This window comes from Glycine soja, chromosome 17 (assembly GCF_004193775.1).
Source record: "Glycine soja cultivar W05 chromosome 17, ASM419377v2, whole genome shotgun sequence".
Taxonomy (NCBI): domain Eukaryota; kingdom Viridiplantae; phylum Streptophyta; class Magnoliopsida; order Fabales; family Fabaceae; genus Glycine; species Glycine soja.
The window spans coordinates 16,009,158-16,031,445 of NC_041018.1; the positions used below are offsets into that span (position 1 = coordinate 16,009,158).

Below are 22,288 nucleotides of genomic sequence, written 5' to 3' on the forward strand. Positions count from 1 at the left end.
AATGCTTGGAAATGAGTTTTGAACTTGGTGCTGAAATATCACGACGATCTAACGGTTAACGAGTTCGAGATCGTCATTTTACTATGATAGGTTTGAGTGTATGCAGAAAAAAGAAAGGATTTTGGGAGGGGAAAAGAGAAAACGAAATTGAGAGGAAGAAAAGGCGTAGAGTCTATCACTAGTCTGAAAACTAACCTAAAATGTCTCTATTTATAGCTAAGGTACTCACAACCTATTATTTACTCTATTTATTTATTTTTATTATCTTATAAAAAGAAACTCTATTTTATTTCTTATCAAATGAATAAATCAAATATTTTTTTCCTTCAAACCATTATTTTAATACAACTATTTCTCCTTATTTATTCAATTATAAAAACCTCACCATTTTCTAAAACTCTATTTTTATTATTTTTTTTAAACTAAAAAGCCTTTTTAATTTATTTACGAAAAATGGGATGTTACACAGGGAAAACAATTTTCACTGCATTCATCAATGCTAAATCTCTGTCGGTAACAATGACTCCAGGGAGTGCATCACGTCTCAAAAAATACCTCAAAACCGTTATAGATCTCAAACAACATTGCTTAGACATTCTCCCTCCAAATAGGCAAAAGCAGTTGAAAATATTGGTGTCACACCAACAATGTCAAGTAACGACAACCTATACCTGTTTGTTTTCTAAGTACTATCTATGAGAAATACCAAATTACAAGCATTGGATAATTTGAGTGCATCAGGATAACTCCAAAATATATCACGCACAATATCTTCATCCTTGAATCTATGTCAATGAATATACTGATCTCGTTCAAGAAGTTTCATTAATTGTTGTATTTCAGTATTATTACCACATCATATAGTCACACTTTGTGCATGTCTTTCATGTTTTTCAAATCTGATGACACCTAAGCACACTTAGTGGAGAATTTTGGATTAGTGGGCTGAACCATAGCTGAAATTCACTAATTATAATTAGTGAAATTTTGGCTCCAAATTTAACTCAACAAATTCAAATTCAAATTCAAGTAAAATTTGAATAGAAATTCAGATTCCCCCCCCCCCCCCCCCCCCATTTTGTGTGACACTTAGGCTATAAATAGAGGTCTTGTGTGTACATTTTGCAACTTTGATCATTTTTACCTTTCCTCATTCTTCATTCCACTATCATTGATCTTCAAGAAGCAAATGACTACATTGATATAGAAGATCCAAGACCTACAAGCTTTACATGGAGCTACATTAGTAGTTAACTTAATAATATTTACACAAGTATTATAAATGTGTAATACTCATCCAGTACTAGCTACCAAACAAAATATCAACTCTTTTAGGGATTTACCTTTTAGTCCTTGCTACAAAAAAATATATACACAAATAATTACCTACAAATTAGTTATAACTATCAACTCTTTTTTATTAAAAATTATATTGCAATAAATTACTTACGAATGTGTTGCTAATATTTTTATAGTTAATTGTAATTCATAAAATTATAAGGACTAAAAAAACAAATTTAAAATAAAACAACTAAAATAAAGTAAAAGTCTAAATTATTTTAAAATGAATACCACTTTCAAACTATAAAAACTAAAATATACAAATTATGAAACTATACATATTTAAAAATATTTTAAATAATAAAACTAATTATATTTAAAAAATAATTTTTTTATAATTAAAAAAAAGGTTCTTACGGATTGACAATCCATAAGAAACTTATAGATTGATAATCCGTAAGAACCATATGGATTATCAATCCGTGAGAAACATACAAATGGTCAATCCGTAAGAAATATATGAATTTTTAATTCGTAAGTTATATAAAAATTATGGATTATCAATCTGTAAGAACCTTATGGATTGTCAATCTATTAGAAATATACAGATTGTTAATTCGTAAGTTATATAAAACTTACGGATTGATAATATGTAAGTTTTATATTACGAATTATAAATCAATAAGTTTTATATAGATTGCATATTCGTATAAAACTAGATCGAAGTTGTAGAGTAAAATCAACGTACTTCCGTCGTTAACAGCTACACCAACCACCACTTGCAAACAAACCACCGTAACCGATGCGCTTCGACCAAAATGGACACAACAACGAAGGAGCACCTCTCATGAGAAGAAATGCAAAGAACAAAACAACATAATGAATGGTGTGTGAAGAAGGAATATGAAGATGAAGAGGTTAGCAGGGGTATTTTTTGGAATTTCAAAAAATTACTGGGTGCACAAGAAAAATGTAGGGTGCACAAAGCAATTCCCCACAAATAATAATGGCTGAAAGGAGTTGGCTTTGGTTTAGTTCTTCTATTTTGCACTCATTCTAGGACTCTGACACAGACATCTTAAGAAATCTCGGGTTTTTTCGATTGAGGACGAGGATATGGTTAAGCCGAAGCAACAGAAGAAGCTATACCAGAAGAAGCAACCACACCCACAAGTAGGTTTTAGCTTCTGTAATTTCTTATTTGTTTTTTACTTTTCATTTTCTCTCTGCAATTATTCTCTAGACTCTAGTAGTTCTATAGTTCGTGGTGCATAATAATCTTGCGTTTGTGACCCCTATCTGTTATTTTCTAATGCCTCTCTTTGTTGCCAGTGCTTTCTTTATTTTACTATAGGTAATGATCAATAGAAACCCTATAATCATTTACCAATTTGATTATTTTATTTATTTATGTGATGTTTTAGAGTGAGATAAGTGTGGGTTGCATTGCATCTTTCATGGTTTCTTTCAGAGGGGGCATCTGTGTTGTGCTCTACTGAAATAATGCTCTGTTGCTAGTGACAATATTGTGAAGCTCGTGCTTTGAAAATTATGTGTAAGGAATATTTTTGAGTTTAGAATGCTGAACTGGGATCATCCATTTCTATTTTCTAGTTTAGTTATTAATTCATGAGGCTGCGGTAAAACTGGTTTACCTTACAGTTTACATTGGAGGTTAAAAAAAGACAATGACATTTATATTATGGGTTATTTAAGGCTCATTTAAAGTTAAGCATAGGGTTTGGTTATCTACTGAAATAATGCTCTGTTGCTAGTGACAATATTGTGAAGCTTGTGCTTTGAAAATTATGTGTATGGAATATTTTTGAGTTTAGAATGCTGAACTGGGATCATCCATTTCTATTTTCTAGTTTAGTTATTAATTCACGAGGCTGCGGTAAAACTGGTTTACCTTACAGTTTACATTGGAGGTTAAAAAAAGACAATGACATTTATATTATGGGTTATTTAAGGCTCATTTAAAGTTAAGCATAGGGTTTGGTTATCTACTGAAATAATGCTCTGTTGCTAGTGACAATATTGTGAAGCTTGTGCTTTGAAAATTATGTGTATGGAATATTTTTGAGTTTAGAATGCTGAACTGGGATCATCCATTTCTATTTTCTAGTTTAGTTATTAATTCATGTGGCTGCGGTAAAATTGGTTTACCTTACAGTTTACATTGTTGGTTAAAAAAAGACAATGACATTTATATTATGGGTTATTTAAGGCTTATTTAAAGTTAAGCATAGGGTTTGGTTATCTACTGAAATAATGCTCTACTGAAATAATGCTCTGTTGCTAGTGACAATATTGTGAAGCTTGTGCTTTGAAAATTATGTGTATGGAATATTTTTGAGTTTAGAATGCTGAACTGGGATCATCCATTTCTATTTTCTAGTTTAGTTATTAATTCATGTGGCTGCGGTAAAATTGGTTTACCTTACAGTTTACATTGTTGGTTAAAAAAAGACAATGACATTTATATTATGGGTTATTTAAGGCTTATTTAAAGTTAAGCATAGGGTTTGGTTATCTACTGAAATAATGCTCTACTGAAATAATGCTCTGTTGCTAGTGACAATATTGTGAAGCTTGTGCTTTGAAAATTATGTGTATGGAATATTTTTGAGTTTAGAATGCTGAACTGGGATCATCCATTTCTATTTTCTAGTTTAGTTATTAATTCATGAGGCTGTGGTAAAACTGGTTTACCTTACAGTTTACATTGTTGGTTAAAAAACGACAATGACATTTATATTATGGGTTATTTAAGGCTCATTTAAAGTTAAGCACAGGGTTTGGTTATCTACTGTAATAATGCTCTACTGAAATAATGCTCTGTTGCTAGTGACAATATTGTGAAGCTTGTGCTTTGAAAATTATGTGCATGGAATATTTTTGAGTTTAGAATGCTGAACTGGGATCATCCATTTCTATTTTCTAGTTTAGTTATTAATTCATGAGGCTGCGGTAAAACTGGTTTACCTTACAGTTTACATTGGAGGTTAAAAAAAGATAATGACATTTATATTATGGGTTATTTAAGGCTCATTTAAAGTTAAGCATAGGGTTTGGTTATGAGCTTCTCTCTCTCTCCCGGATTTAGGGAGATTTTTTTTTCTTTTTTCCTGAAAGTCAACATGGTTTTCCTGTATTTTGACTTTGTCTTTGTGAAGGTATTAAAATTTTAAAGGCAACAAGTGATGGTACAATAAATCTTATTGCATTTACTATTAATTTAGCTATTTTGAAAAATAATAATAATGATACCTCCTATGTATATCAATTAGTGGGACAAGACTTTTGTTATTATTGTCATTGTGGATAGCTCCACTATATTAATATATCAAGTGACAAATCCTATAGTAAGTTTGTAGTACTTCTAGGAATAGATGTTGTTTGGATACTTTAGCCATTGGTGACCTGCCATTTATTGGCGACAGATTAAGAAGCAGGGAAAACAAGTAGGTACTTCTCAATTTCGGACTCAGTTGGATGGTCTGGGCTTACGCATTGTTGAAGTGACTGCAGATGGTAATTGTTTCTTCAGGTCAGTTTGAATACTTTGCATCCATTTTCACTTATTATATAATTTGTATTGTATATATTGTACAAAAGAGTATTAAAATGCTTCCGCTAGTGCCTAGCAGTTGTGTGCTTTTACATAATACATACTACTACTATAATAGGTATATTCACTTGCACACAAAATATCAATCTTGTTATTTTTATGCTGAAAACTTGTTGAGAGTCAGGAATAAAAATTGATTTGAAAGGACTTGATTTAGGATAAACTTAATCTCTTCTAATTATGTGTAATTATTACTATCAATCTATATAAACGAGCATCCCACTGTGTACTGTAGTTTTCACTCAACTTCCCTTTGTTTCTCTTATTTTACATGGTATCTAGAGCCAAGTTGAAGGAATAACAAAACAAAAATCGTGCCCCACATACAGTCCCCGGTGGACCTTTACCATTGTCATACTTATTCCAGCGACCTGCTTCCGCTTTCCAACGACCCTTTCCCCTTTTCCGACGTATTTTCCAGCAGTAGCTGCCATCCACCGATCTACACAACGGTGGTGATGGCAACCTCATTGGAGCTCCAATGCTCTCTCTCATGCCAAACACCATTTTTGCGCTCCATTGTTCCAGTGCGTTTGGCCACACTTCCACTGGTGCTATCGCTCTTCCATTCCGATGCTACCCCTATAGTTTGGGGTCATTCCGTGTTGGTTTGACAATTCCCCTTTGTTTTCCTTTTTCATGTAGCCCCTCTTTGCGGTGGACAGTACCACTCAGCTGCTCTGCACTTATAGACTTCTCAATGACTTTTTGTCAGACTTCACCTTTGACCACTGTTGTCCATTGCCAAAGACCGCCACGTCGTCCATGTGGCAGCCAACTCAAAACACTGCAACATGTGACCCCACGCAAGGTCCTTTTTCGGTGTGTGAGGTTCATGCACATGATGCGTGACGGATTCAATTTAGGTCCACTGACTTTTGATTGATTTCTCTTCGGATCTGATTGGAGCATTGGATAAGTAGGAAGACTTTGGCAGGCGATTTGTATTTTTTATTTATTTAAAGAAATGCTAAAATGTATTTTATTTTTTCTTTATTAAATGTATTTATTTTAAAATTTGTTTATTTAGAACAGACAGAATTCAATAGGTCTAAATCTTCGACGAGCGTCACACTGGTCTCCATTGTCACCGCAGGCCTTCGTTAGCTGCTGCCGGGCTATCATTTATCCGGCACAACCAGCTTTCATTTCTTTTTGGTTCACCTCATTTGTAACAAGCTCTCAGCTTAGTAAGCTTTAGCTAAGGGGAGTGTTGAGGATAAGGAATAAATATGTTTAGGGAAAACTTAATATCCTCTAATTATGTGTAATTAGTAATTATTACTATCAGTCTATATAAACGAGCATTCCGCTACGGTTTTCACTCAACTTCTCTCTGTTTCTCTTATTTTACAAAAATTACAAAATCTTGGCATTATGAGTTATTAAATTAGATCCCTACCACTTCCCAATCCCCCCCCCCCCCCCCCCCCCACCCCCACCTTTCCTGTTTTGGCTTTCTGGGTTGACAAGTTTCAGTGGCTTTTGGTCTTTTCGGTATGATGAGTCAATTGTGTGAAAAGCATAATATATTAGTTTAACACCTGCACTCTTCTGTTCTTATGCAGAGCTGTTGCTGATCAGTTGGAAGGCAATGAGGAGGAACATGGAAAGTACCGCAGCATGGTGGTGAAACACATATTGGTACGATATTCTGGAAACAGTTTTATTTTTTTCTTCCTTCTTGGTTCAACTTTTTAACTGACTACTCTGAGTTTTAATCTTATGTAATGATTTTGATTCTTGAAATACTTAATCTGTGGGAAGAAGAAAATTGATTGGGTCTGAAACCTTTATCTGGTTAATCACCTCAGTATTCACAGTTAACTCAGTAAGTATAAAGAAAGTTGGCAAAATATAAAATAACATCCATAATCAATCATAAGGATTGCTGATTGCCTGCATATTGCCTATTTTTTTTTGTCAGTGATACTTTATGTTTGTGTACATTACCATTGACTGAGGCTGCTAACTTTCCTGTGTTAGTTTCCCTCTTTACTTTTTGGGATAATTCCTTCACATAACTTGGTCTTGAAGCTGTAATTAACAGGATAACCGGGAGATGTTTGAACCCTTTATCGAAGATGAAGTCCCATTTGATGAATATTGCCAGTCTATGGAAAATGATGGTACGTGGGCTGGACATATGGAATTGCAGGCAGCTTCTCTTGTAACGCGTAGTAATATATGCATTCATCGGGTGAGCAGCATTGTTGAAGATTATTAACTCCCTCCCCTTATATTCTCTTGCATATTTTGTATGGTACATTGATGATTAATTAGATTATCCATTGCTCATACTTTTATACAAATTAAGATTGGGATGTACTGCAGTGGAGATATTTTTACATTCTATCTTTGTCCCATGCAATTTTATTTTGTTTTTGAATGTGCGCAAGCTTTGTTCATTAATGTGAAGACTGAAAATAGTAAAATACACATTTTTCAGATACAGATAATTGTTTCTAAAATTTCTTGGATAGACTTTGCATGTTTTTTTTTTTTTTTTGGTGGAATGGATAGACTTTGCATGTTGATACATGCTAAAGTTAAATTGAAATTCCTATTCTTATTGGTGTTCTTTTGCAGAACATGTCCCCTCGTTGGTACATAAGAAATTTTGATAATCGTGGAGTTCGTATGATCCATCTGTAAGTACTAGAGTCTATGGTTATTATGTGAAATTGCACTGCTTTGTCTATTTTGTCTGAAAATTATATTGATTTTTTTATATCTTGTTTATATCTTCAACTTGTTGGTAGGCTCTGGGTCTTCATTTTTATGATTAGCAGACATTTGCTTTCAAATCAGCCATTCAATTAGTAAAACAACCACCTTAGAATCACACACACACACATGCACATGAATGGAGTATCAGAATTGTAGTGCATGCTGGTTATTTAGACATGAGATACGGTAAATGATAATTAAATGTGATATAGGAAGCTGGTAGCAACTGATATAATTCAGTTGGATTCTTTGAAGGAACATTGTTAAAGTCAAGGAGTGAACATCCAATCATTGTCTGTGAATGAAAAATCCTGTTACTGATTTTGCCAAAGATTTGGATCCCATTATTTATTAGTTCTTACAGATCTTATTGATTGGTATGTGATTCAAGTATTTAGTAATTAATATTTTCTAATCTTAATCACATCATTTTATCTCTTAGGGGTGACCATGTCATATAATATTGTCCCGTGTGCTGTTGATCTATTTATGCATAATGCATGTAATTAAGATTTAAGGTATATCAATTCCTATGCAAAATAATTGTCTTGAGTGAAAACAGTTTTTGTTTCATATTGTAAGGGCTGTTAGTTTTTCACTAACAGCACCCAGACAGTTACATTCTGTTAGAAGTTAGTTAGAGTTAGTTATGGTTAGTTTCTCAGTTCAGAGGTCTTTAAATACCCCGGTTGTAACTAACTTAAATCAACTTTTCAGAATCAATAATATAAGTTTTTCCTTCTCCTGTTTTCAATGTTTTCGCTTATTCTCTGTGTTCTCTAACTCTGGTATGGTATCAAAGCTCGTTTCTTCGTAAAAGCTCTTTTCTTTAGTTTATTGAGCTTCACCTTCACATCCATGGCTTCCGCGTCTCAAGGTTTAAGTTTGCATTCATTTCCGACGACGATAGCTGAGAAATTGGATGATACCAACTATCTACACTAGCGACAACACGTCGAACCAGTCATCAAATCGCACAAGTTGCAGAGGTTTGTGGTTAATCCAATCGGTCTGCCTCAATTTCTCATAGAAGATGATCGAATCATGGATCATGTTAATCTATGAAACATGGGAAGTACAGGACCAAACACTCCTTGTTTGGCTTCAATTGATGCTCTCAAAGTCCGTTCTTTCACACGTGTTAGGCTCGAATCACTCCTATCAGGTGTGGGAGAAGATTCATGAGCATTTCAGCCTTCTCACCAAGTCTAGGGCACGTCAATTATGGACCACAATGTGTGCTGGTCTCACTCGAAGGGAAAACGATGGATGAGTACCTTCACAAAATCAAAAGCTATGTCGATGAGCTTGCTGGTGTTGGAGTTCCGGTTCGCCATGAGGAGCATCTCAATGCTATTCTTGAAGGTCTACCTTCGGACTATGCGCCAATAGTTTTCGTGATTGAAAGCAAGAAATGTACGCCATCCATTGCTGAGATTGAGGCTCTGCTTTATGACCACGAAACTCGCCTTGTTCGGTACAATCGAGACACTCAGATGCTTGCATCTCCATACCTGAATTACACTCAAGGTTATTCGTATGGAAGCTCATATAAAGGTAATGATTCTGGTGGCTCCAGAGGAGGTTATGGTAGAAGTAACGGTGGTCGTAATACTTCGTTTGATCACAGTGGTGGTCGCGGTGGTTCTAGCAGAGGCCGCGGTGGAGGAAGGTTTGCCAACTTTCAATGTCAAATCTGCCTCAAGTATGGTCACACTATCAATGTTTGCCATTTTTGATCTGATATGAATTTTCAACCTCACGAGTCACTCACTTTTGTTGATCCAACTACACTCCAACCTATCCCATATTCAACTGGTTCGATTAGGTCCTTAAACACTTGGGTTAATCCTAACTCTAAGTCTGTTGCTCAGCCAACTAATCAACCTAGTGTTATGCTTACAAGCTCAGCATCTCATGGCAATGGTCAAGCTAGCTCGACATGGATTCTAGATTCTGAAGCTAGTTTCCATGTGACTGGTGAATCTCAGCATATCAAGCAGCTGTCACATTTTGATGGACCTGATCAGATTTTTATACGAAATGGTGAAGGTTTGAGCATTTCGAGTACCAATTCTTCATCTTTTGTCTCTCCTAATGACTCTGATATTACTTTCAAACTTAATAAGCTATTACACGTTCCTTCAATTTCAAAAAAATTGTTGTGTCAGTCAATTTGCTAAAGATAATGTTGTTTTCTTTGAGTTTAATCCTCACTCATGTCTTGTGAAATCACTGGGGACCAATAAAGTGCTCCTTCAGGGTGTTGTAGGTGTTGATGGTCTCTATTCATTTCATAACATCAGACTTTAGGACCACAAACTCAGCTGTTATCAACATCATCTTCTACTGCTAATAAAGATTCTGTTGTTTCACCTCCTAGCACTGTTAATCTTTGGCATGCTAGGTTAGAACATCCTAATAGTCATGTACTGAAACTAGTTTTTGATCAGTGTAATATTTCTTCATCTAATAAAATGATTTCAGATTTTTGTGCCTCTTGTTGTATGGGAAAATCTCATAGGTTGTCTTTTCATTCATCTACTTCAGTTTATTCCCCTTTAGAACTTATCTTTACAGATTTATGGGGACCTTCTCATTTAACCTCCTACTCTGGATTCAAATATTATGTGTCATTTGTTGATGCTTTTTCAAGATACACTTGGATACTTCCTATTAAAACCAAAGCTGAAACTACATCTGTATTTCAAAATTTCAAGTCATCTGTTGAACTTCAACTTAACATTAAAATAAAATGTGTTCAATCTGACAGGGGGGTTGAATACAGACCTTTTGCTGCTCTATTAGCCTCCTATGGTATTTCACACAGATTAATTTGTCCACACATTCATCATCAAAATGGTGTAGTTGAGAAAAAACATAGACACATAGTAGACCTAGGATTCACATTGCTCCGTCATGCAACTTTACCTCTACAATTTTGAGATTATGCTTTTGTCACTGCAGTTTATTTGATTAATAGACTACCCACTGCATCCCTCAACTTTGCTATTCCCTTTGTTACTCTTTTCAACAAAGAACCTAATTTTTCATTTTCTTAAAACATTTGGTTGTGCTTGTTTTCCTTTGTTGAAACCTTATCATACTCATAAACTCAACTTTAGGTCTCAAGAGTGTATATTTTTAGGGTACTCCTCATCACATAGAGGCTATAAATGTTTATCTTCAACTGGTAGAATTTATATTTCTAAGGATGTTTTGTTTAATGAATTGAGATTTCCTTATTCAGATTTATTTTCCTCATCCTCTAGTCTTACACAAAATGTTAACTCCTATTTTAATCTTAATCCTGACCTATCTCCTCCTTTTGTAGCTCCTGCACCTTCACTTTCCCAAATGCCTCCCTCTAATTCTCTTTCTGGCTCCTCCTGGTTTTTCTGCTGCCTCAAACCAATCCTCATCTGAATCCACTTCCACTCATCCTTAGTCATCCAATACAGTGTCTCATAGTGAGTCTATACCATCTGAATCCACTTCCATTCATTCTCAACCATCAAATACTGTTCTCATAGTGAGTCTCTATCTGCATCAACTTCAATTCCCACTAACACTCATCCTATGCAAACTAGATCCAAATCTGGAATACATAATCCTAGCCTGCATCCTTCATTATTTCTTACTTATTCTGAACCTAAAAGTGTAAAGTAGGCTCTTGAAAGTTCAGAATGGTTTGCAGCTATGCAAGAGGAGTATAATGCTCTGCTGAGAAACAGAACTTGGGATTTAGTTCCCTTACCTGCTGGTAGACAAGCTATTGGATGCAAGTGGATCTTTAGAATAAAAGAAAATGCAGATGGTTCAATTAACAGGTTCAAAGCTAGACTAGTTGCTAACGGTTTTCATCAAGTTCATGGCTGACTTTCATGAGACATTTTCTCCTGTGGTTAAACCAGTTATGATGGGTATCAACAAAAACAGGTAATGAAACAGTAAATTACTAGAACAGTAATGGAATGGAAATGGATATATTATAATGGAAATGGCTTATTACAATATATGAAAAATGAAGATAGAATTGATAACAAACTATCAATTCTCCATAGCACAATGGCTCCTCAATTCACGCTAGTGAATTGCCTTTGCTAACAGAAAACTTAGCTACCATTCTCTTTCCTCTAACCACCCTTATATACACCTCACTCCAAGCACCTCATGCAAATCTTCACACAATATTCCCTTCCACGTAATCATTCTTTCTGTTGCCAACGTTCCCCATAATACCCTTCTTATTCTTTCTTTGGTAGACTCTCCATACCTTAGGTCTTGGGCCCTCATCAATGCCCACTAGCTCATCAGCATTCCTATCAATACCACCCTCTTCAATAAGAACCTTGTCCTCAAGGTTAAATTTCGGAAACTGTCCCCTAATAACAACATCATCTTCCCATGTCACATCATCAATAGACTTGTCTTTCCATTGAATAAGACTCTGAGGAACTGAACTGCCATTCTTCATAATGATTCTAGTACCCAGCACTCTAACAGGATAAATTTCCTCATCCATGATTACTTCAAGATCTTTAGGCAACTCATTCTGCACATGATATTCCCCTACAGCCTTCTTAAGCAATGAAACATGAAATATAGGGTGGATTTTGGACTGATCAGGCAGTTGCAGTTTATAGGCCACTGCACCAATTTTTTTAATGATTTTGAAAGGTCCATAAAATCTGGCTGCTAGCTTCTGATTAATTCTCTTCACAACAGACTGCTGCCTATGAGGCCTCAGCTTCAAGAACACCCACTCTCCCACTTCAAACTTCACATCTCTTCTCTTCTTGTCAGCATAAGTCTTCATCTGTTGTTGAGCCCTCAAAAGATGAGCTTTCAATTGACTCAAAGCCTCATCCCTCTCCTGTAATTCCAAAGCCACTGCAGCTACCTTAGTTTCATTACTAAGGAATCGAATTAACTTGGGAGGTTGTCTGCCATACACTACCTCAAAAGGGGTTTTTCCAATTGACTCATGGTAGGTAGTATTGTACCAATACTCTGCCCATGACACCCAATAAGACCAGGTTTTAGGTTGTTCAGCCACAAAACACCTAAGATAGCTCTCTAAACATCGGTTTATAACCTCTGTTTGTCCATCTGTCTCTGGATGGTAAGATGAACTCATTTTCAGACTTGTCCCCTGTAGCTTAAAAATTTCTCTCCAAAAATGACTAATAAACAGAGGGTCTCTGTCACTCACAATTGACATAGGAATGCCATGTAGCCTTATCACTTCCTTCACAAAAATCTCTGCTATAGTCTTAGCTGTGTAGGGATGTTTTAACAAAATGAAATGACTGTATTTAGAGAGCCTATCCACAACAACCAATATTGCCTCATAACCCCTAGACTTAGGCAATCCAGTTATGAAATCAATAGACAAGTCCTCCCATATGGCATTAGGTATGGGTAGAGGTTGTAGTAACCCTCCAGGAGTTGTAGCAGCATATTTCTGTCGTTGGCACACATCACATGCTCTAACATAGTCCCTGACTGTTTTCTGCATACCTATCCAATACAAGTTCTCAGCTACTCTCTTGTAAGTTCTCAAAAATCCAGAATGACCTCCCATTGGTGTTTCATGACATTCTTTTAACAATGTCATGATACAACAATACCCCTTGATGTATAGATCAAATATCCCTTGATGTATCACAAAACCAGGGTACTTGTCAGGATTTTCCACCACTTTCTTTAGCAATTCTTGAACCGACACATCATTTTCCACATCTTTCAGCAGTTGCTGCCTACCTATCCACACAGGTGAATAAGCCATAACTGCTAACTCACAATCATCATAGCATCTGGACAATGCATCTGCAGCTTTGTTTTCCAAACCCGGTTTATACTTTACTTCAAATTGGTAGCCTAACAGCTTAGCCAACCAACATTGCTGGTCTGGTGAAGAAATCTTTTGTTGTAGGAAATGCTTCAGGCTCTTATGGTCTGTATACACTACAAATTCCTTCCCTAACAAGTAGTGTCTCCAGTGTTGGATTGAAAGAACCAATGCCATTAATTCTTTTTCATAAACAGACTTAGCCAAGTTATTTTCAGACAAGGCTTTGCTGAAATAGGCAATTGGTTGTCTGTTTTGCATAAGAACAGCTCCAATGTCCCTACCAGCTGCATCACACTCCACTTCAAAAGCCACATCAAAGTTTGGTAATGCTAGGACAGGAGATGTGGTCATGACTGTCTTCAGCTTCTAAAAAGCTTCCCTAGCAGACTCATTCCATAAGAAGTTGTCTTTTTTTGTTAAATCTGTGAGTGGTCTAGCAATTTTACCATAGTCTTTAACAAACTTCCTATAGTAACCAGTGAGACCTAAGAAACCCCTCACCCCTTTTACAGTCTTAGGCTCAGGCCACTCCATTATGCACTTCACTTTACTAGGATCAACAGACACACCAACAGCAGAGATGATATGGCCTAAATAATCCACTTGTGAACAACCAAAACTGCACTTCTTGTTTGCCACAAAGCAATGCTTCACCAAAACTTCCAGCACTAGTTTTACATGGTTCAAATGGTCCTGTTCATTCTTGCTATAAACAAGAATGTCATCAAAAAACACCAGCACAAACTGTCTAAGAAAGGGTCTGAATATATCATTCATTGTTGCCTGAAATGTTGCTGGAGCATTCATCAATCCAAAAGGCATGACCAGATATTCATAGTGGCCATTGTGGGTTCTAAAAGCTGTCTTATGGATATCTTGCTCATGCACCCGTATCTGATGATAGCCAGACTTTAAATCAATCTTAGAAAAAACTGTAGACCCAAACAATTCATCCAACAGTTCATCAACTACAGGTATAGGATATTTGTCTGGCACTGTAGCTTTGTTCAAGGATCTATAATCCACACACATCCTCCAAGAGCCATCTTTCTTTTTAACTAAAATAACAGGGCTAGAGAAAGCACTCATACTAGGCCTGATTACTCCAGCTTGAAGTAACTCAGCCACTTGCTTCTCAATCTCCTCCTTCTGGTGATGAGGATACTTATATGGTCGCATATTAACAAGTCCATAATTAGGAATAAGATTTATCTGATGTACCTGACTTCTTATGGGAGGTAATGATAATTGTTCTGTAAACACTTCAGGAAAAGTTGTCAGTAAATCACCAATGTTTCCTTGAATTTTCACATTACTGTCCAGTAGCTTCTCTTCAAGAGACCATAACTCAACAGGACTCATAGCTCTTTCCTTCCCTTCTAAGTATGTGTGCAAACATCCTTGAACTAACTGCCTTCCACCTTGACCCTTCAAAGTCATCATTTCACCATTATGCCAAAACTGCATGGTTAGATCCTTCCAATCCATCACCACCTTGCCCAAAGTACTGAGCCAAGAGACTCCTAGAACCACATCCAAACCACCCAGTCCTAATACCAACGCATCAATTTCAAACTCATTAGACCCTAGGACAAGTCTAACTCTTCTGCAAACCCCTTCAGATAACACCTTGTGACCATCCCCTAACTTGATCCTCTTCACAGTGGTTGGAGTAACCTTCAAACCCAAAGCAGTGACCAACTCTGGAGAGATGAAACTATGGCTTGCTCCACTATCGATGAGCACACCCACATTAACATGCTCCAACTTCCCTTCAATTTTCATTGTTTGAGACTCCCCCATCTTCCCCAGAACTCCAATCAACTTACACTCCGCCTCCGTCATCTCTTCCTCCTCCGACTCTTCACCCTCCATGGCTACAATCTCACCGTCATCATTCAAAGACTCACCATCACCCAAAATAAGCACACGCAGTGAACGTTCAGGGCATTTGTGTTGAGTAGGGTGGTACTTACCCCCACACTTGAAGCATAAGCCCTTAGCTCGTCTTTCCTCCATTTCCTCACTGTTAATCCCTCTCCACCGATCGTTCGTACCACCACGACGATCCCCTTCGTGTTTCCTTCCTGTTGAACTCAACGACGACGTCGTATTGGAAGTGGATCCAATAGAAACAGTTTTGCGAGATGGGTTAGTCCAACCCGATTTTGAGAAACGGGTTATTTCCTTCTGGGCCAGGTTGGACCCAGTCCGGAATTTAGATCCAGGCCCATATTCACTACGACCCACATTCTTCTTCATAGAGGCCCTGTTTTCATCATCGTCTTCCTCGCGAAGCTCTTCCTCCACATCCTTCGCAATTCTCATCATCTGCATACGATTGGCAGGGTTGAGAGTCCTTACCCTCCGTCGTATGGGTGCTTTCAACCCACTCATAAAGTAACCCAAGTATTGCTCCTCAGGTAAACGTCCCACCTGAGATGACAACAGCTCAAACGCCTCGACAAACTCCTCCACACTTCCCGTTTGTCTCAACATAGATAACTCTTCAAACGGATTCTCTAATCGCCGACCACCGTACCGCGCAATTAGTGCCTTCTTCAGCTTCTCCCATGAAAGATCGTCCTCTGTTTCCATTAGCAAATTGAACCAATGGATTGTGGATCCTTCCATGCTCAATCGTGACAGCTTCACACGCATCTCCTCCGGTGTATTCTGCACGTCAAAGTAGATCTCAGCACGTGTGATCCACGCCACTGGATCCTCACCTTCGAAGAGGGGTAGTTTCACCTTCTTTCCGGCGAGACGAGACTCGTTCTGTGATGAATCACCCACAGAAGCCTCACCTTCTTGTGTTGCTCCCTTCTGACCGATTTGTTTACTGAGCTCAGTTAAAACCAAACTCTGCTGTTGCATCTGCTGAGCGTGTTGTGACATTTGCAGAGCAAGCTCTTGCAATGTCGTTGTGACATTTCCCATCTGTGTCTCCAGAGCTTCAATCCGATCACCCATTTTGGGTTTCCTTGGCATCTACAATCACTGGTTCCAGGGGAATTGATCAGGCAGGTCGGACCAATTGATGGGTATCAACAAAAACAGGTAATGAAACAGTAAATTACTAGAACAGTAATGGAATGGAAATGGATATATTATAATGGAAATGGCTTATTACAATATATGAAAAATGAAGATAGAATTGATAACAAACTATCAATTCTCCATAGCACAATGGCTCCGATTTAGGTTGTTCTCACTCTTTCTCTCTCTCAAGGTTGGGAATTATTTCAGCTTGATGTCAACAATGTCTTTCTAAACGGGCTACTTGAGGAGTCTGTCTGTATGAATCATCCTGCAGGTTTTGAGGTTGGAGGCAAATCCTTGATTTGTAAGCTCAATAGAGCTCTCTATGGGTTAAAGCAAGCTCCAAGGCAGTGGTTTGACAGGTTAAGATCTGCACTAACTCAGCTTGGGTTTGTGGGAAGCAAGTGCGATCCTTCTTTATTCATCTACACACATCAAAAGCATACTGTCTACATTCTAGTTTATGTGGATGATATCATAATCACATGCGGTTCTATCTCTCTCATTCAACAGCTAACTTCAAAATTAAATACAGCCTTTTCTCTTAAGAAGCTGGGTCACTTGGATTATTTCTTAGGGCTGGAGATTAAATATCTTCCTAACAGATCTATATTAATGACTCAAAGCAAGTATGTGCGTGATTTGCTTCATAAGACTCAAATGGCTGAGGCACATTCTATCTCCAGTCCTATGGTTACAAACTGCAAATTATCTAAACATGGGCTGATTTATTTCATGATCCAACACTCTATAGATCAGTAGTGGGTGCCCTGCAGTATACTACCCTTACTAGACCAGAAATCAGCTTTGCAGTTAATAAGGTTTGTTAGTATATGGCCAATCCCTTGGACTCTCATTGGGCTGTGGTTAAAAGAATCTTGAGATATCTCAAGGGTACCCTGTTTCATGGTTTACTTCTTCAACCTGCTCCTGTTTCAAAACCTATGGCACTTTATGCTTTCTGTGATGCTGATTGGGCATCAGATATTGATGACAGACGTTCCACATCAGGGGCTGCCATCTTTCTTGGCTCAAACTTGATATCTTGGTGGTCTCAAAAGCAGAAAGTCACAGCAAGATCCAGCACTGAAGCTGAATATCGCAGCTTGGATCAAACATCTACTGAATTGACCTGGATTCGAACTCTTCTAGTAGAGTTACATGTTTCTTTCAATACTCCTGTGCTTTATTGCAATAATCAAAGTGCAGTGTCCATAGCACATAATCCCTGTATTCCATAGTAGAACAAAGCATATGAAAATTGATGTATTTTTTGTAAGAGAACAAGTTTTGGCTAAGCAACTCTCAGTTGTGCATCTTCTTGCCTTAGATCAGTGGGCTGATGTCTTAACCAAACCACTTTCCTCAGCAAGATTTGAAGAACTGAGAGACAAACTCAATGTGAAGAGTTTTTTCTCTGAAAAATCTCCCCGTTTGAGGGTGTGGGGGGGGGGGGGGGGGGGGGGTATTAGAGTATGTAAATACATAACTGTGAAAACAGTTTTGTTTCATAATTGTAAGGGCTGTTAGTTTCTCACTAACAGCACCCAGGCAGTTACATTCTGTTAGAAGTTAGTTAGGATTAGTTAGAGTTAGTTATGGTTAGTTTCTCAGTTCAAAGGTCTTTAAATACCTCAGTTGTAACTAACTCAAATCAACTTTTCAGAATCAATAATATAAGTTTTTCCTTCTCCTGTTCTCAATGTTTTCGCTTATTCTCTCTGTTCTCTAACTCTGGTAGATATGGTAAATGATAATTGAATGTGATATAGGAAGCTGGTAGCAACTGATATAATTCAGTTGGATTCTTTGAAGGAACATTGTTAAAGTTAAGGAGTGAACATCCAATCCTTGTCTGAATGAAAAATCCTGTTACTGATTTTGCCAAAGATTTGGATCCTATTATTTATTAGTTCTTACAGATCTTATTGATTGGTATGTGATTGAAGTATTTAGTAATTAATATTTTCTAATCTTAATCACATCATTTTATCTCTTAGGGGTGACCATGTCATATAATATTGTCCCGTGTGCTGTTGATCTGTTTATGCATAATGCATGTAATTAAGATTTAAGGTATATCAATTCCTATGCAAAATAATTTTCTTGAGCTTGCATACGAATTTGGTTGTTTTTATGTGTACAATGTTTTTCTAGGTCTTATCATGATGGGGAGCATTATAACAGTGTGCGGTTAAAGGATGATCCTTGTGATGGAGCTGCAAGGCCAATTGTAATTGAGGTTCTTATTATTTCTTTTTGCTGACTCTTGGATTAATGCTAAGAGTAGTAGCTATTGCCTGATTAATTCTAGTTTGTGAAAGGCTGATGCTGATCTTTCAGTACCATCACATCAAACAAAAGTTGTGGGCAACAAATTCCATGGGCGAGCTGGTTGGGAAGCCTTTCAACCAGGGTCCATAAAGTTGGTTATGGCAGGAACTGGATGTGAAAATGCCGAAAAAGTGGAACAGGTGAAATGAATGCATGCCTTGTTTATGTTGTTTGCTTGTGTTGCATGACATATTTCAGTTAAGCCAGATCTCTTGCTTGTTGCTGTCTTTTCTACAAAATTTAATAGCTTGCCATATATTCAAAGTATGCCTTCCTTGTCCCAGATTCTAGAGCAAGTAAATGGAGATGTTGACGCTGCAATAGAGTTTCTAATAGCAGAACAAGGAACAGAAGAATGCTCTGCAAACTCTGATTCCCTTCCAAATCAGGCTAATACTTGCGGTAATATATTCTTGTATAATGAATGCATTTTGTACTTTCTGTACTGTTAGAGGGAAAACTAACATATTTTCATGTTATTGGCAATTTTTTTCTCTATAGCATATTATGTCTTAGTAGGATTCATACATGTTTATGTTTATGCATTAGCATTTGGTATAAACTATTATGATTAATGGAAAAGAATTGAATTTTTTTGTTCTATTGTAACTCTTATCTCAAATTTCTAGCATGTGCAGGTCATGATGAAAATGAGAATCATAAGCAGCACAAAGAAGACATGGTAGAGGAAAGCACTAATGATGAATCAAATAATAGCTCCAAGAAGACCAATACTTATACCACATTGCAACCAAATGACAAGGTTCTCTATTTTCTTCTATTTTTGGTTTATTGGTGTTTAATTTAATCCCCTGTGGGGACGGGGGATGATCCAAAATAAATATGTTTTTCATAGATGATGTTCTAATATTATGATGATATGATCTCCTTTGGCATGCTTTTGTTTGTTGTTCTAACTGCCTCTTCTTTGTGGGGTTAACCTCAAGATTCCTAGAAACAAGGTCTGCCCGTGTGGTTCCCAAAAGAAATACAAAGCTTGTTGTGGATCTGCTTTGGGGAAACAATCGGCTAAGTTTGTAGTGTATGTGCCTTGGACTTTTCTATTGCTTTTTTTAAAATTTCAACTATTGAGCTAATGTATGCAGAGTGTCCAGAAATTTTTTCTCGGGGAGCTCACATGATTTTCCTTGAATTCAAGTTTGTTGGCTTGATTTAGTGTGCTACAAGAATGTAATCGGCTAGAGTTCCACAGTAGAAGATTTTAATTTGTGTGACCAATATATTTGTTGTCAGTCACCAAGCAGCTGACTCAAAAAAGGGCAAAAAAGAAAGGAAGCAAGGAAAAAAGGGGATTTCTGCAAAAGCTGAAGTACCTAGTGAATATGACTTGGTAACACCTGACATGGGTGCACTTTGTATTTGAATTGATAATAGATGTAAGACTTATTATACCTTGAACTGTTTGTCAACAGGAACTTTTCATTGCTTTGCAAAAATGATTAATGAGTTATTGTTTCTTCCCACAGAAGTTAGTTTTGTGCTTTCCCAGAGGAGATAAACTATTGAAGGTCAGTAAGTCTTGGCTGTACATTCCCATTGATTTTCAAGTTTACTGAATAACTTATAAAGAGAACTTTATCATTTTTTTCATGTTATGTCAACTGGTTGATATATGACATGATAATTCGTATCTGTTTCAATTGAAATTTTTTAATTCTTCCCAGATCGTTCTACCTATAATTGAGCTCTTCACAATACTAAAATCCTCAATTCATACTCAAGATTTCCAAATAGAAGGTACTTTATTTCCTTTCCTTCTAAATGAGGCGTAGCTTTCAGTAATCTAACATGACAACTTATTGGCTACCAAGATGTTAGAGTTGTAATAATTATGCTGCTATCGTGCCTTAAATATATAGCACTTTATATGTAGGCAGGCTATCTCAAAAGTGCATCTTGTGTCCTTGTAATATCAAATATTAGGAGATAGCACTACATGGGGTATTGTTTTCTTGATATGTGGCTTCCTTTTTGTAAACAGGTTTACTTTTGACAGAAGCAATATCATGAACAGGAAAATCATTTATAATTTTTGTTGCTTTGTGAAGAACGTGGAAGTCTTGATCACCCTTTTCATGGGAAATCTCGTGTGAGAATCAGTTTGCCTAAAATATAGGTGTTAGAAATATTACTGATAATGATTTATAGTAAAAAAGTTCAGCTGAACAAGGGTCCTTTCTCCTTTTTAATAGTTTTGGCTAGAGTCAATGGACCTAATCACCCAGAAGAGAGAAAAAGATATTTACATCATCTCGATAATCTAAGACTAGACTTGTTCAAAAGAGGAAGAATTAACAGTCCTAGTGGTTGTCAATTGCTAGTTCTTAATCTGATTGACTTGGCTTGATTTTCTAGAAAATTCCACCTTCAAGATATATTCTGTTATAGTAAGTTTGTTTCTAAAGTATTTTAAAATTTGAAATTACGATATAGTAAGAAGTAAACCAATGGGGTGGGATCGGAATATCATACATGAATGAATGCTACTTAATGTAGGATTTTGGTACAATTATTGTTGTTGACATAATAAAAATGTTTTTTGTCCCTATTAAATTCTCGTAACGGTTTTAGTCTCTACAAAAAAATTTATTTGTTTTTTCCTTCTTGCAAAATTATGGTGTCATTTTTTGTCTTGGAGCTAGGTTCAGTTATGTTGGAACCTATGTGTCCGATGACTGTGCACATAAGCTGGTCTAGTAACTAATCGAACATTGACATTGTGAAAATTCTATTCCTCTGCGTGTTCAGCTCTTTGAGTATGAGATCAGGCAACAGTGTTGCTTAATGGGGGTCTGATTGGCTTGACCAGGCAAGCAGGTTCAGCTCTCCGAGTCTGAGATCAAGCAACCTTCTGTCACTTCCTGAGACATCTTCATTAATTAGCCCAATTTGCTCAAACTTGAAGCCCCCATCAAGATTTGTGGTACCCCTTTGCTTTCTTTTTCTATGCTTTCAATTGGCTCCCCTTTTGTGTTTAGGGTTTAGAAATGCTTTTGGGTGAGATTCTAGAACCTATATGATGATGACGGAGTAGCGAGAGGGGGAGTCCCAATGAAGGATTCCGAAGGAGTCCTTAGCTTCGATTTTAATTGTGTCCTCGACGCCGCTCCCTTTGGCTTGCATGTCCACGATGACTCCTTTGTGATCGCTTTCATTGTATCCAACTGAGTCTCATTGCACCCTTTGTGGCAAACCTTGCGATCGATATCATCCCCTTGGCAATGATTTTGGGAAGATTAAGCACAAGAATGTTCCAATCACATGCCTTTACGCAAATGTTGTTCAAATCCATAATTTGTTTTTTGAATCTGATTTACGGGTTAGAGGTGGTTGTTGTTAGGGTTAGGGGTTTCAGATTTGGGGGTTAGAAGCGGGGGTTGTTTGGTTTG

The 22,288-nt window shown here is 36.9% G+C and overlaps 1 protein-coding gene across 6 annotated transcripts; it reads left to right on the forward strand.

Annotated features, from left to right (window-relative positions):
- The first annotated feature begins 2,332 nt into the window (after nucleotides 1–2,332).
- LOC114393900 (OTU domain-containing protein 3) lies at nucleotides 2,333–21,253 on the forward strand. 6 transcript variants are annotated; one of them, XM_028355389.1, is made up of 15 exons: nucleotides 2,333–2,454; nucleotides 4,728–4,834; nucleotides 6,484–6,559; nucleotides 6,966–7,115; nucleotides 7,505–7,566; nucleotides 18,702–18,786; nucleotides 18,869–19,018; nucleotides 19,163–19,280; nucleotides 19,508–19,641; nucleotides 19,826–19,920; nucleotides 20,133–20,275; nucleotides 20,366–20,407; nucleotides 20,564–20,636; nucleotides 20,881–20,988; nucleotides 21,092–21,227. In XM_028355389.1, exons 1-11 carry the CDS (start codon nucleotides 2,398–2,400, stop codon nucleotides 20,260–20,262), a joined length of 1,164 nt encoding a protein of 387 aa, XP_028211190.1. In that variant the 5' UTR covers nucleotides 2,333–2,397; the 3' UTR covers nucleotides 20,263–20,275; nucleotides 20,366–20,407; nucleotides 20,564–20,636; nucleotides 20,881–20,988; nucleotides 21,092–21,227. The 6 variants fall into 6 exon arrangements, with proteins under 6 accessions (XP_028211190.1, XP_028211189.1, XP_028211191.1 ...); XM_028355388.1 differs by having other exon boundaries at nucleotides 20,881–21,253; XM_028355390.1 differs by having other exon boundaries at nucleotides 20,369–20,407; nucleotides 20,881–21,253.
- The last annotated feature ends 1,035 nt before the right edge of the window (nucleotides 21,254–22,288 follow it).

Excerpts from the sequence above, each read along its gene's own strand:
- LOC114393900 (XM_028355388.1), top strand. The coding sequence starts at position 2,398 with ATGGTTAAGCCGAAGCAACAGAAGAAGCTATACCAGAAGAAGCAACCA. Across the intron at positions 6,560-6,965 it reads TGGTGGTGAAACACATATTG|GATAACCGGGAGATGTTTGA; the intron begins GTACGATATTCT and ends TGTAATTAACAG. Across the intron at positions 19,921-20,132 it reads CAATCGGCTAAGTTTGTAGT|TCACCAAGCAGCTGACTCAA; the intron begins GTATGTGCCTTG and ends ATTTGTTGTCAG.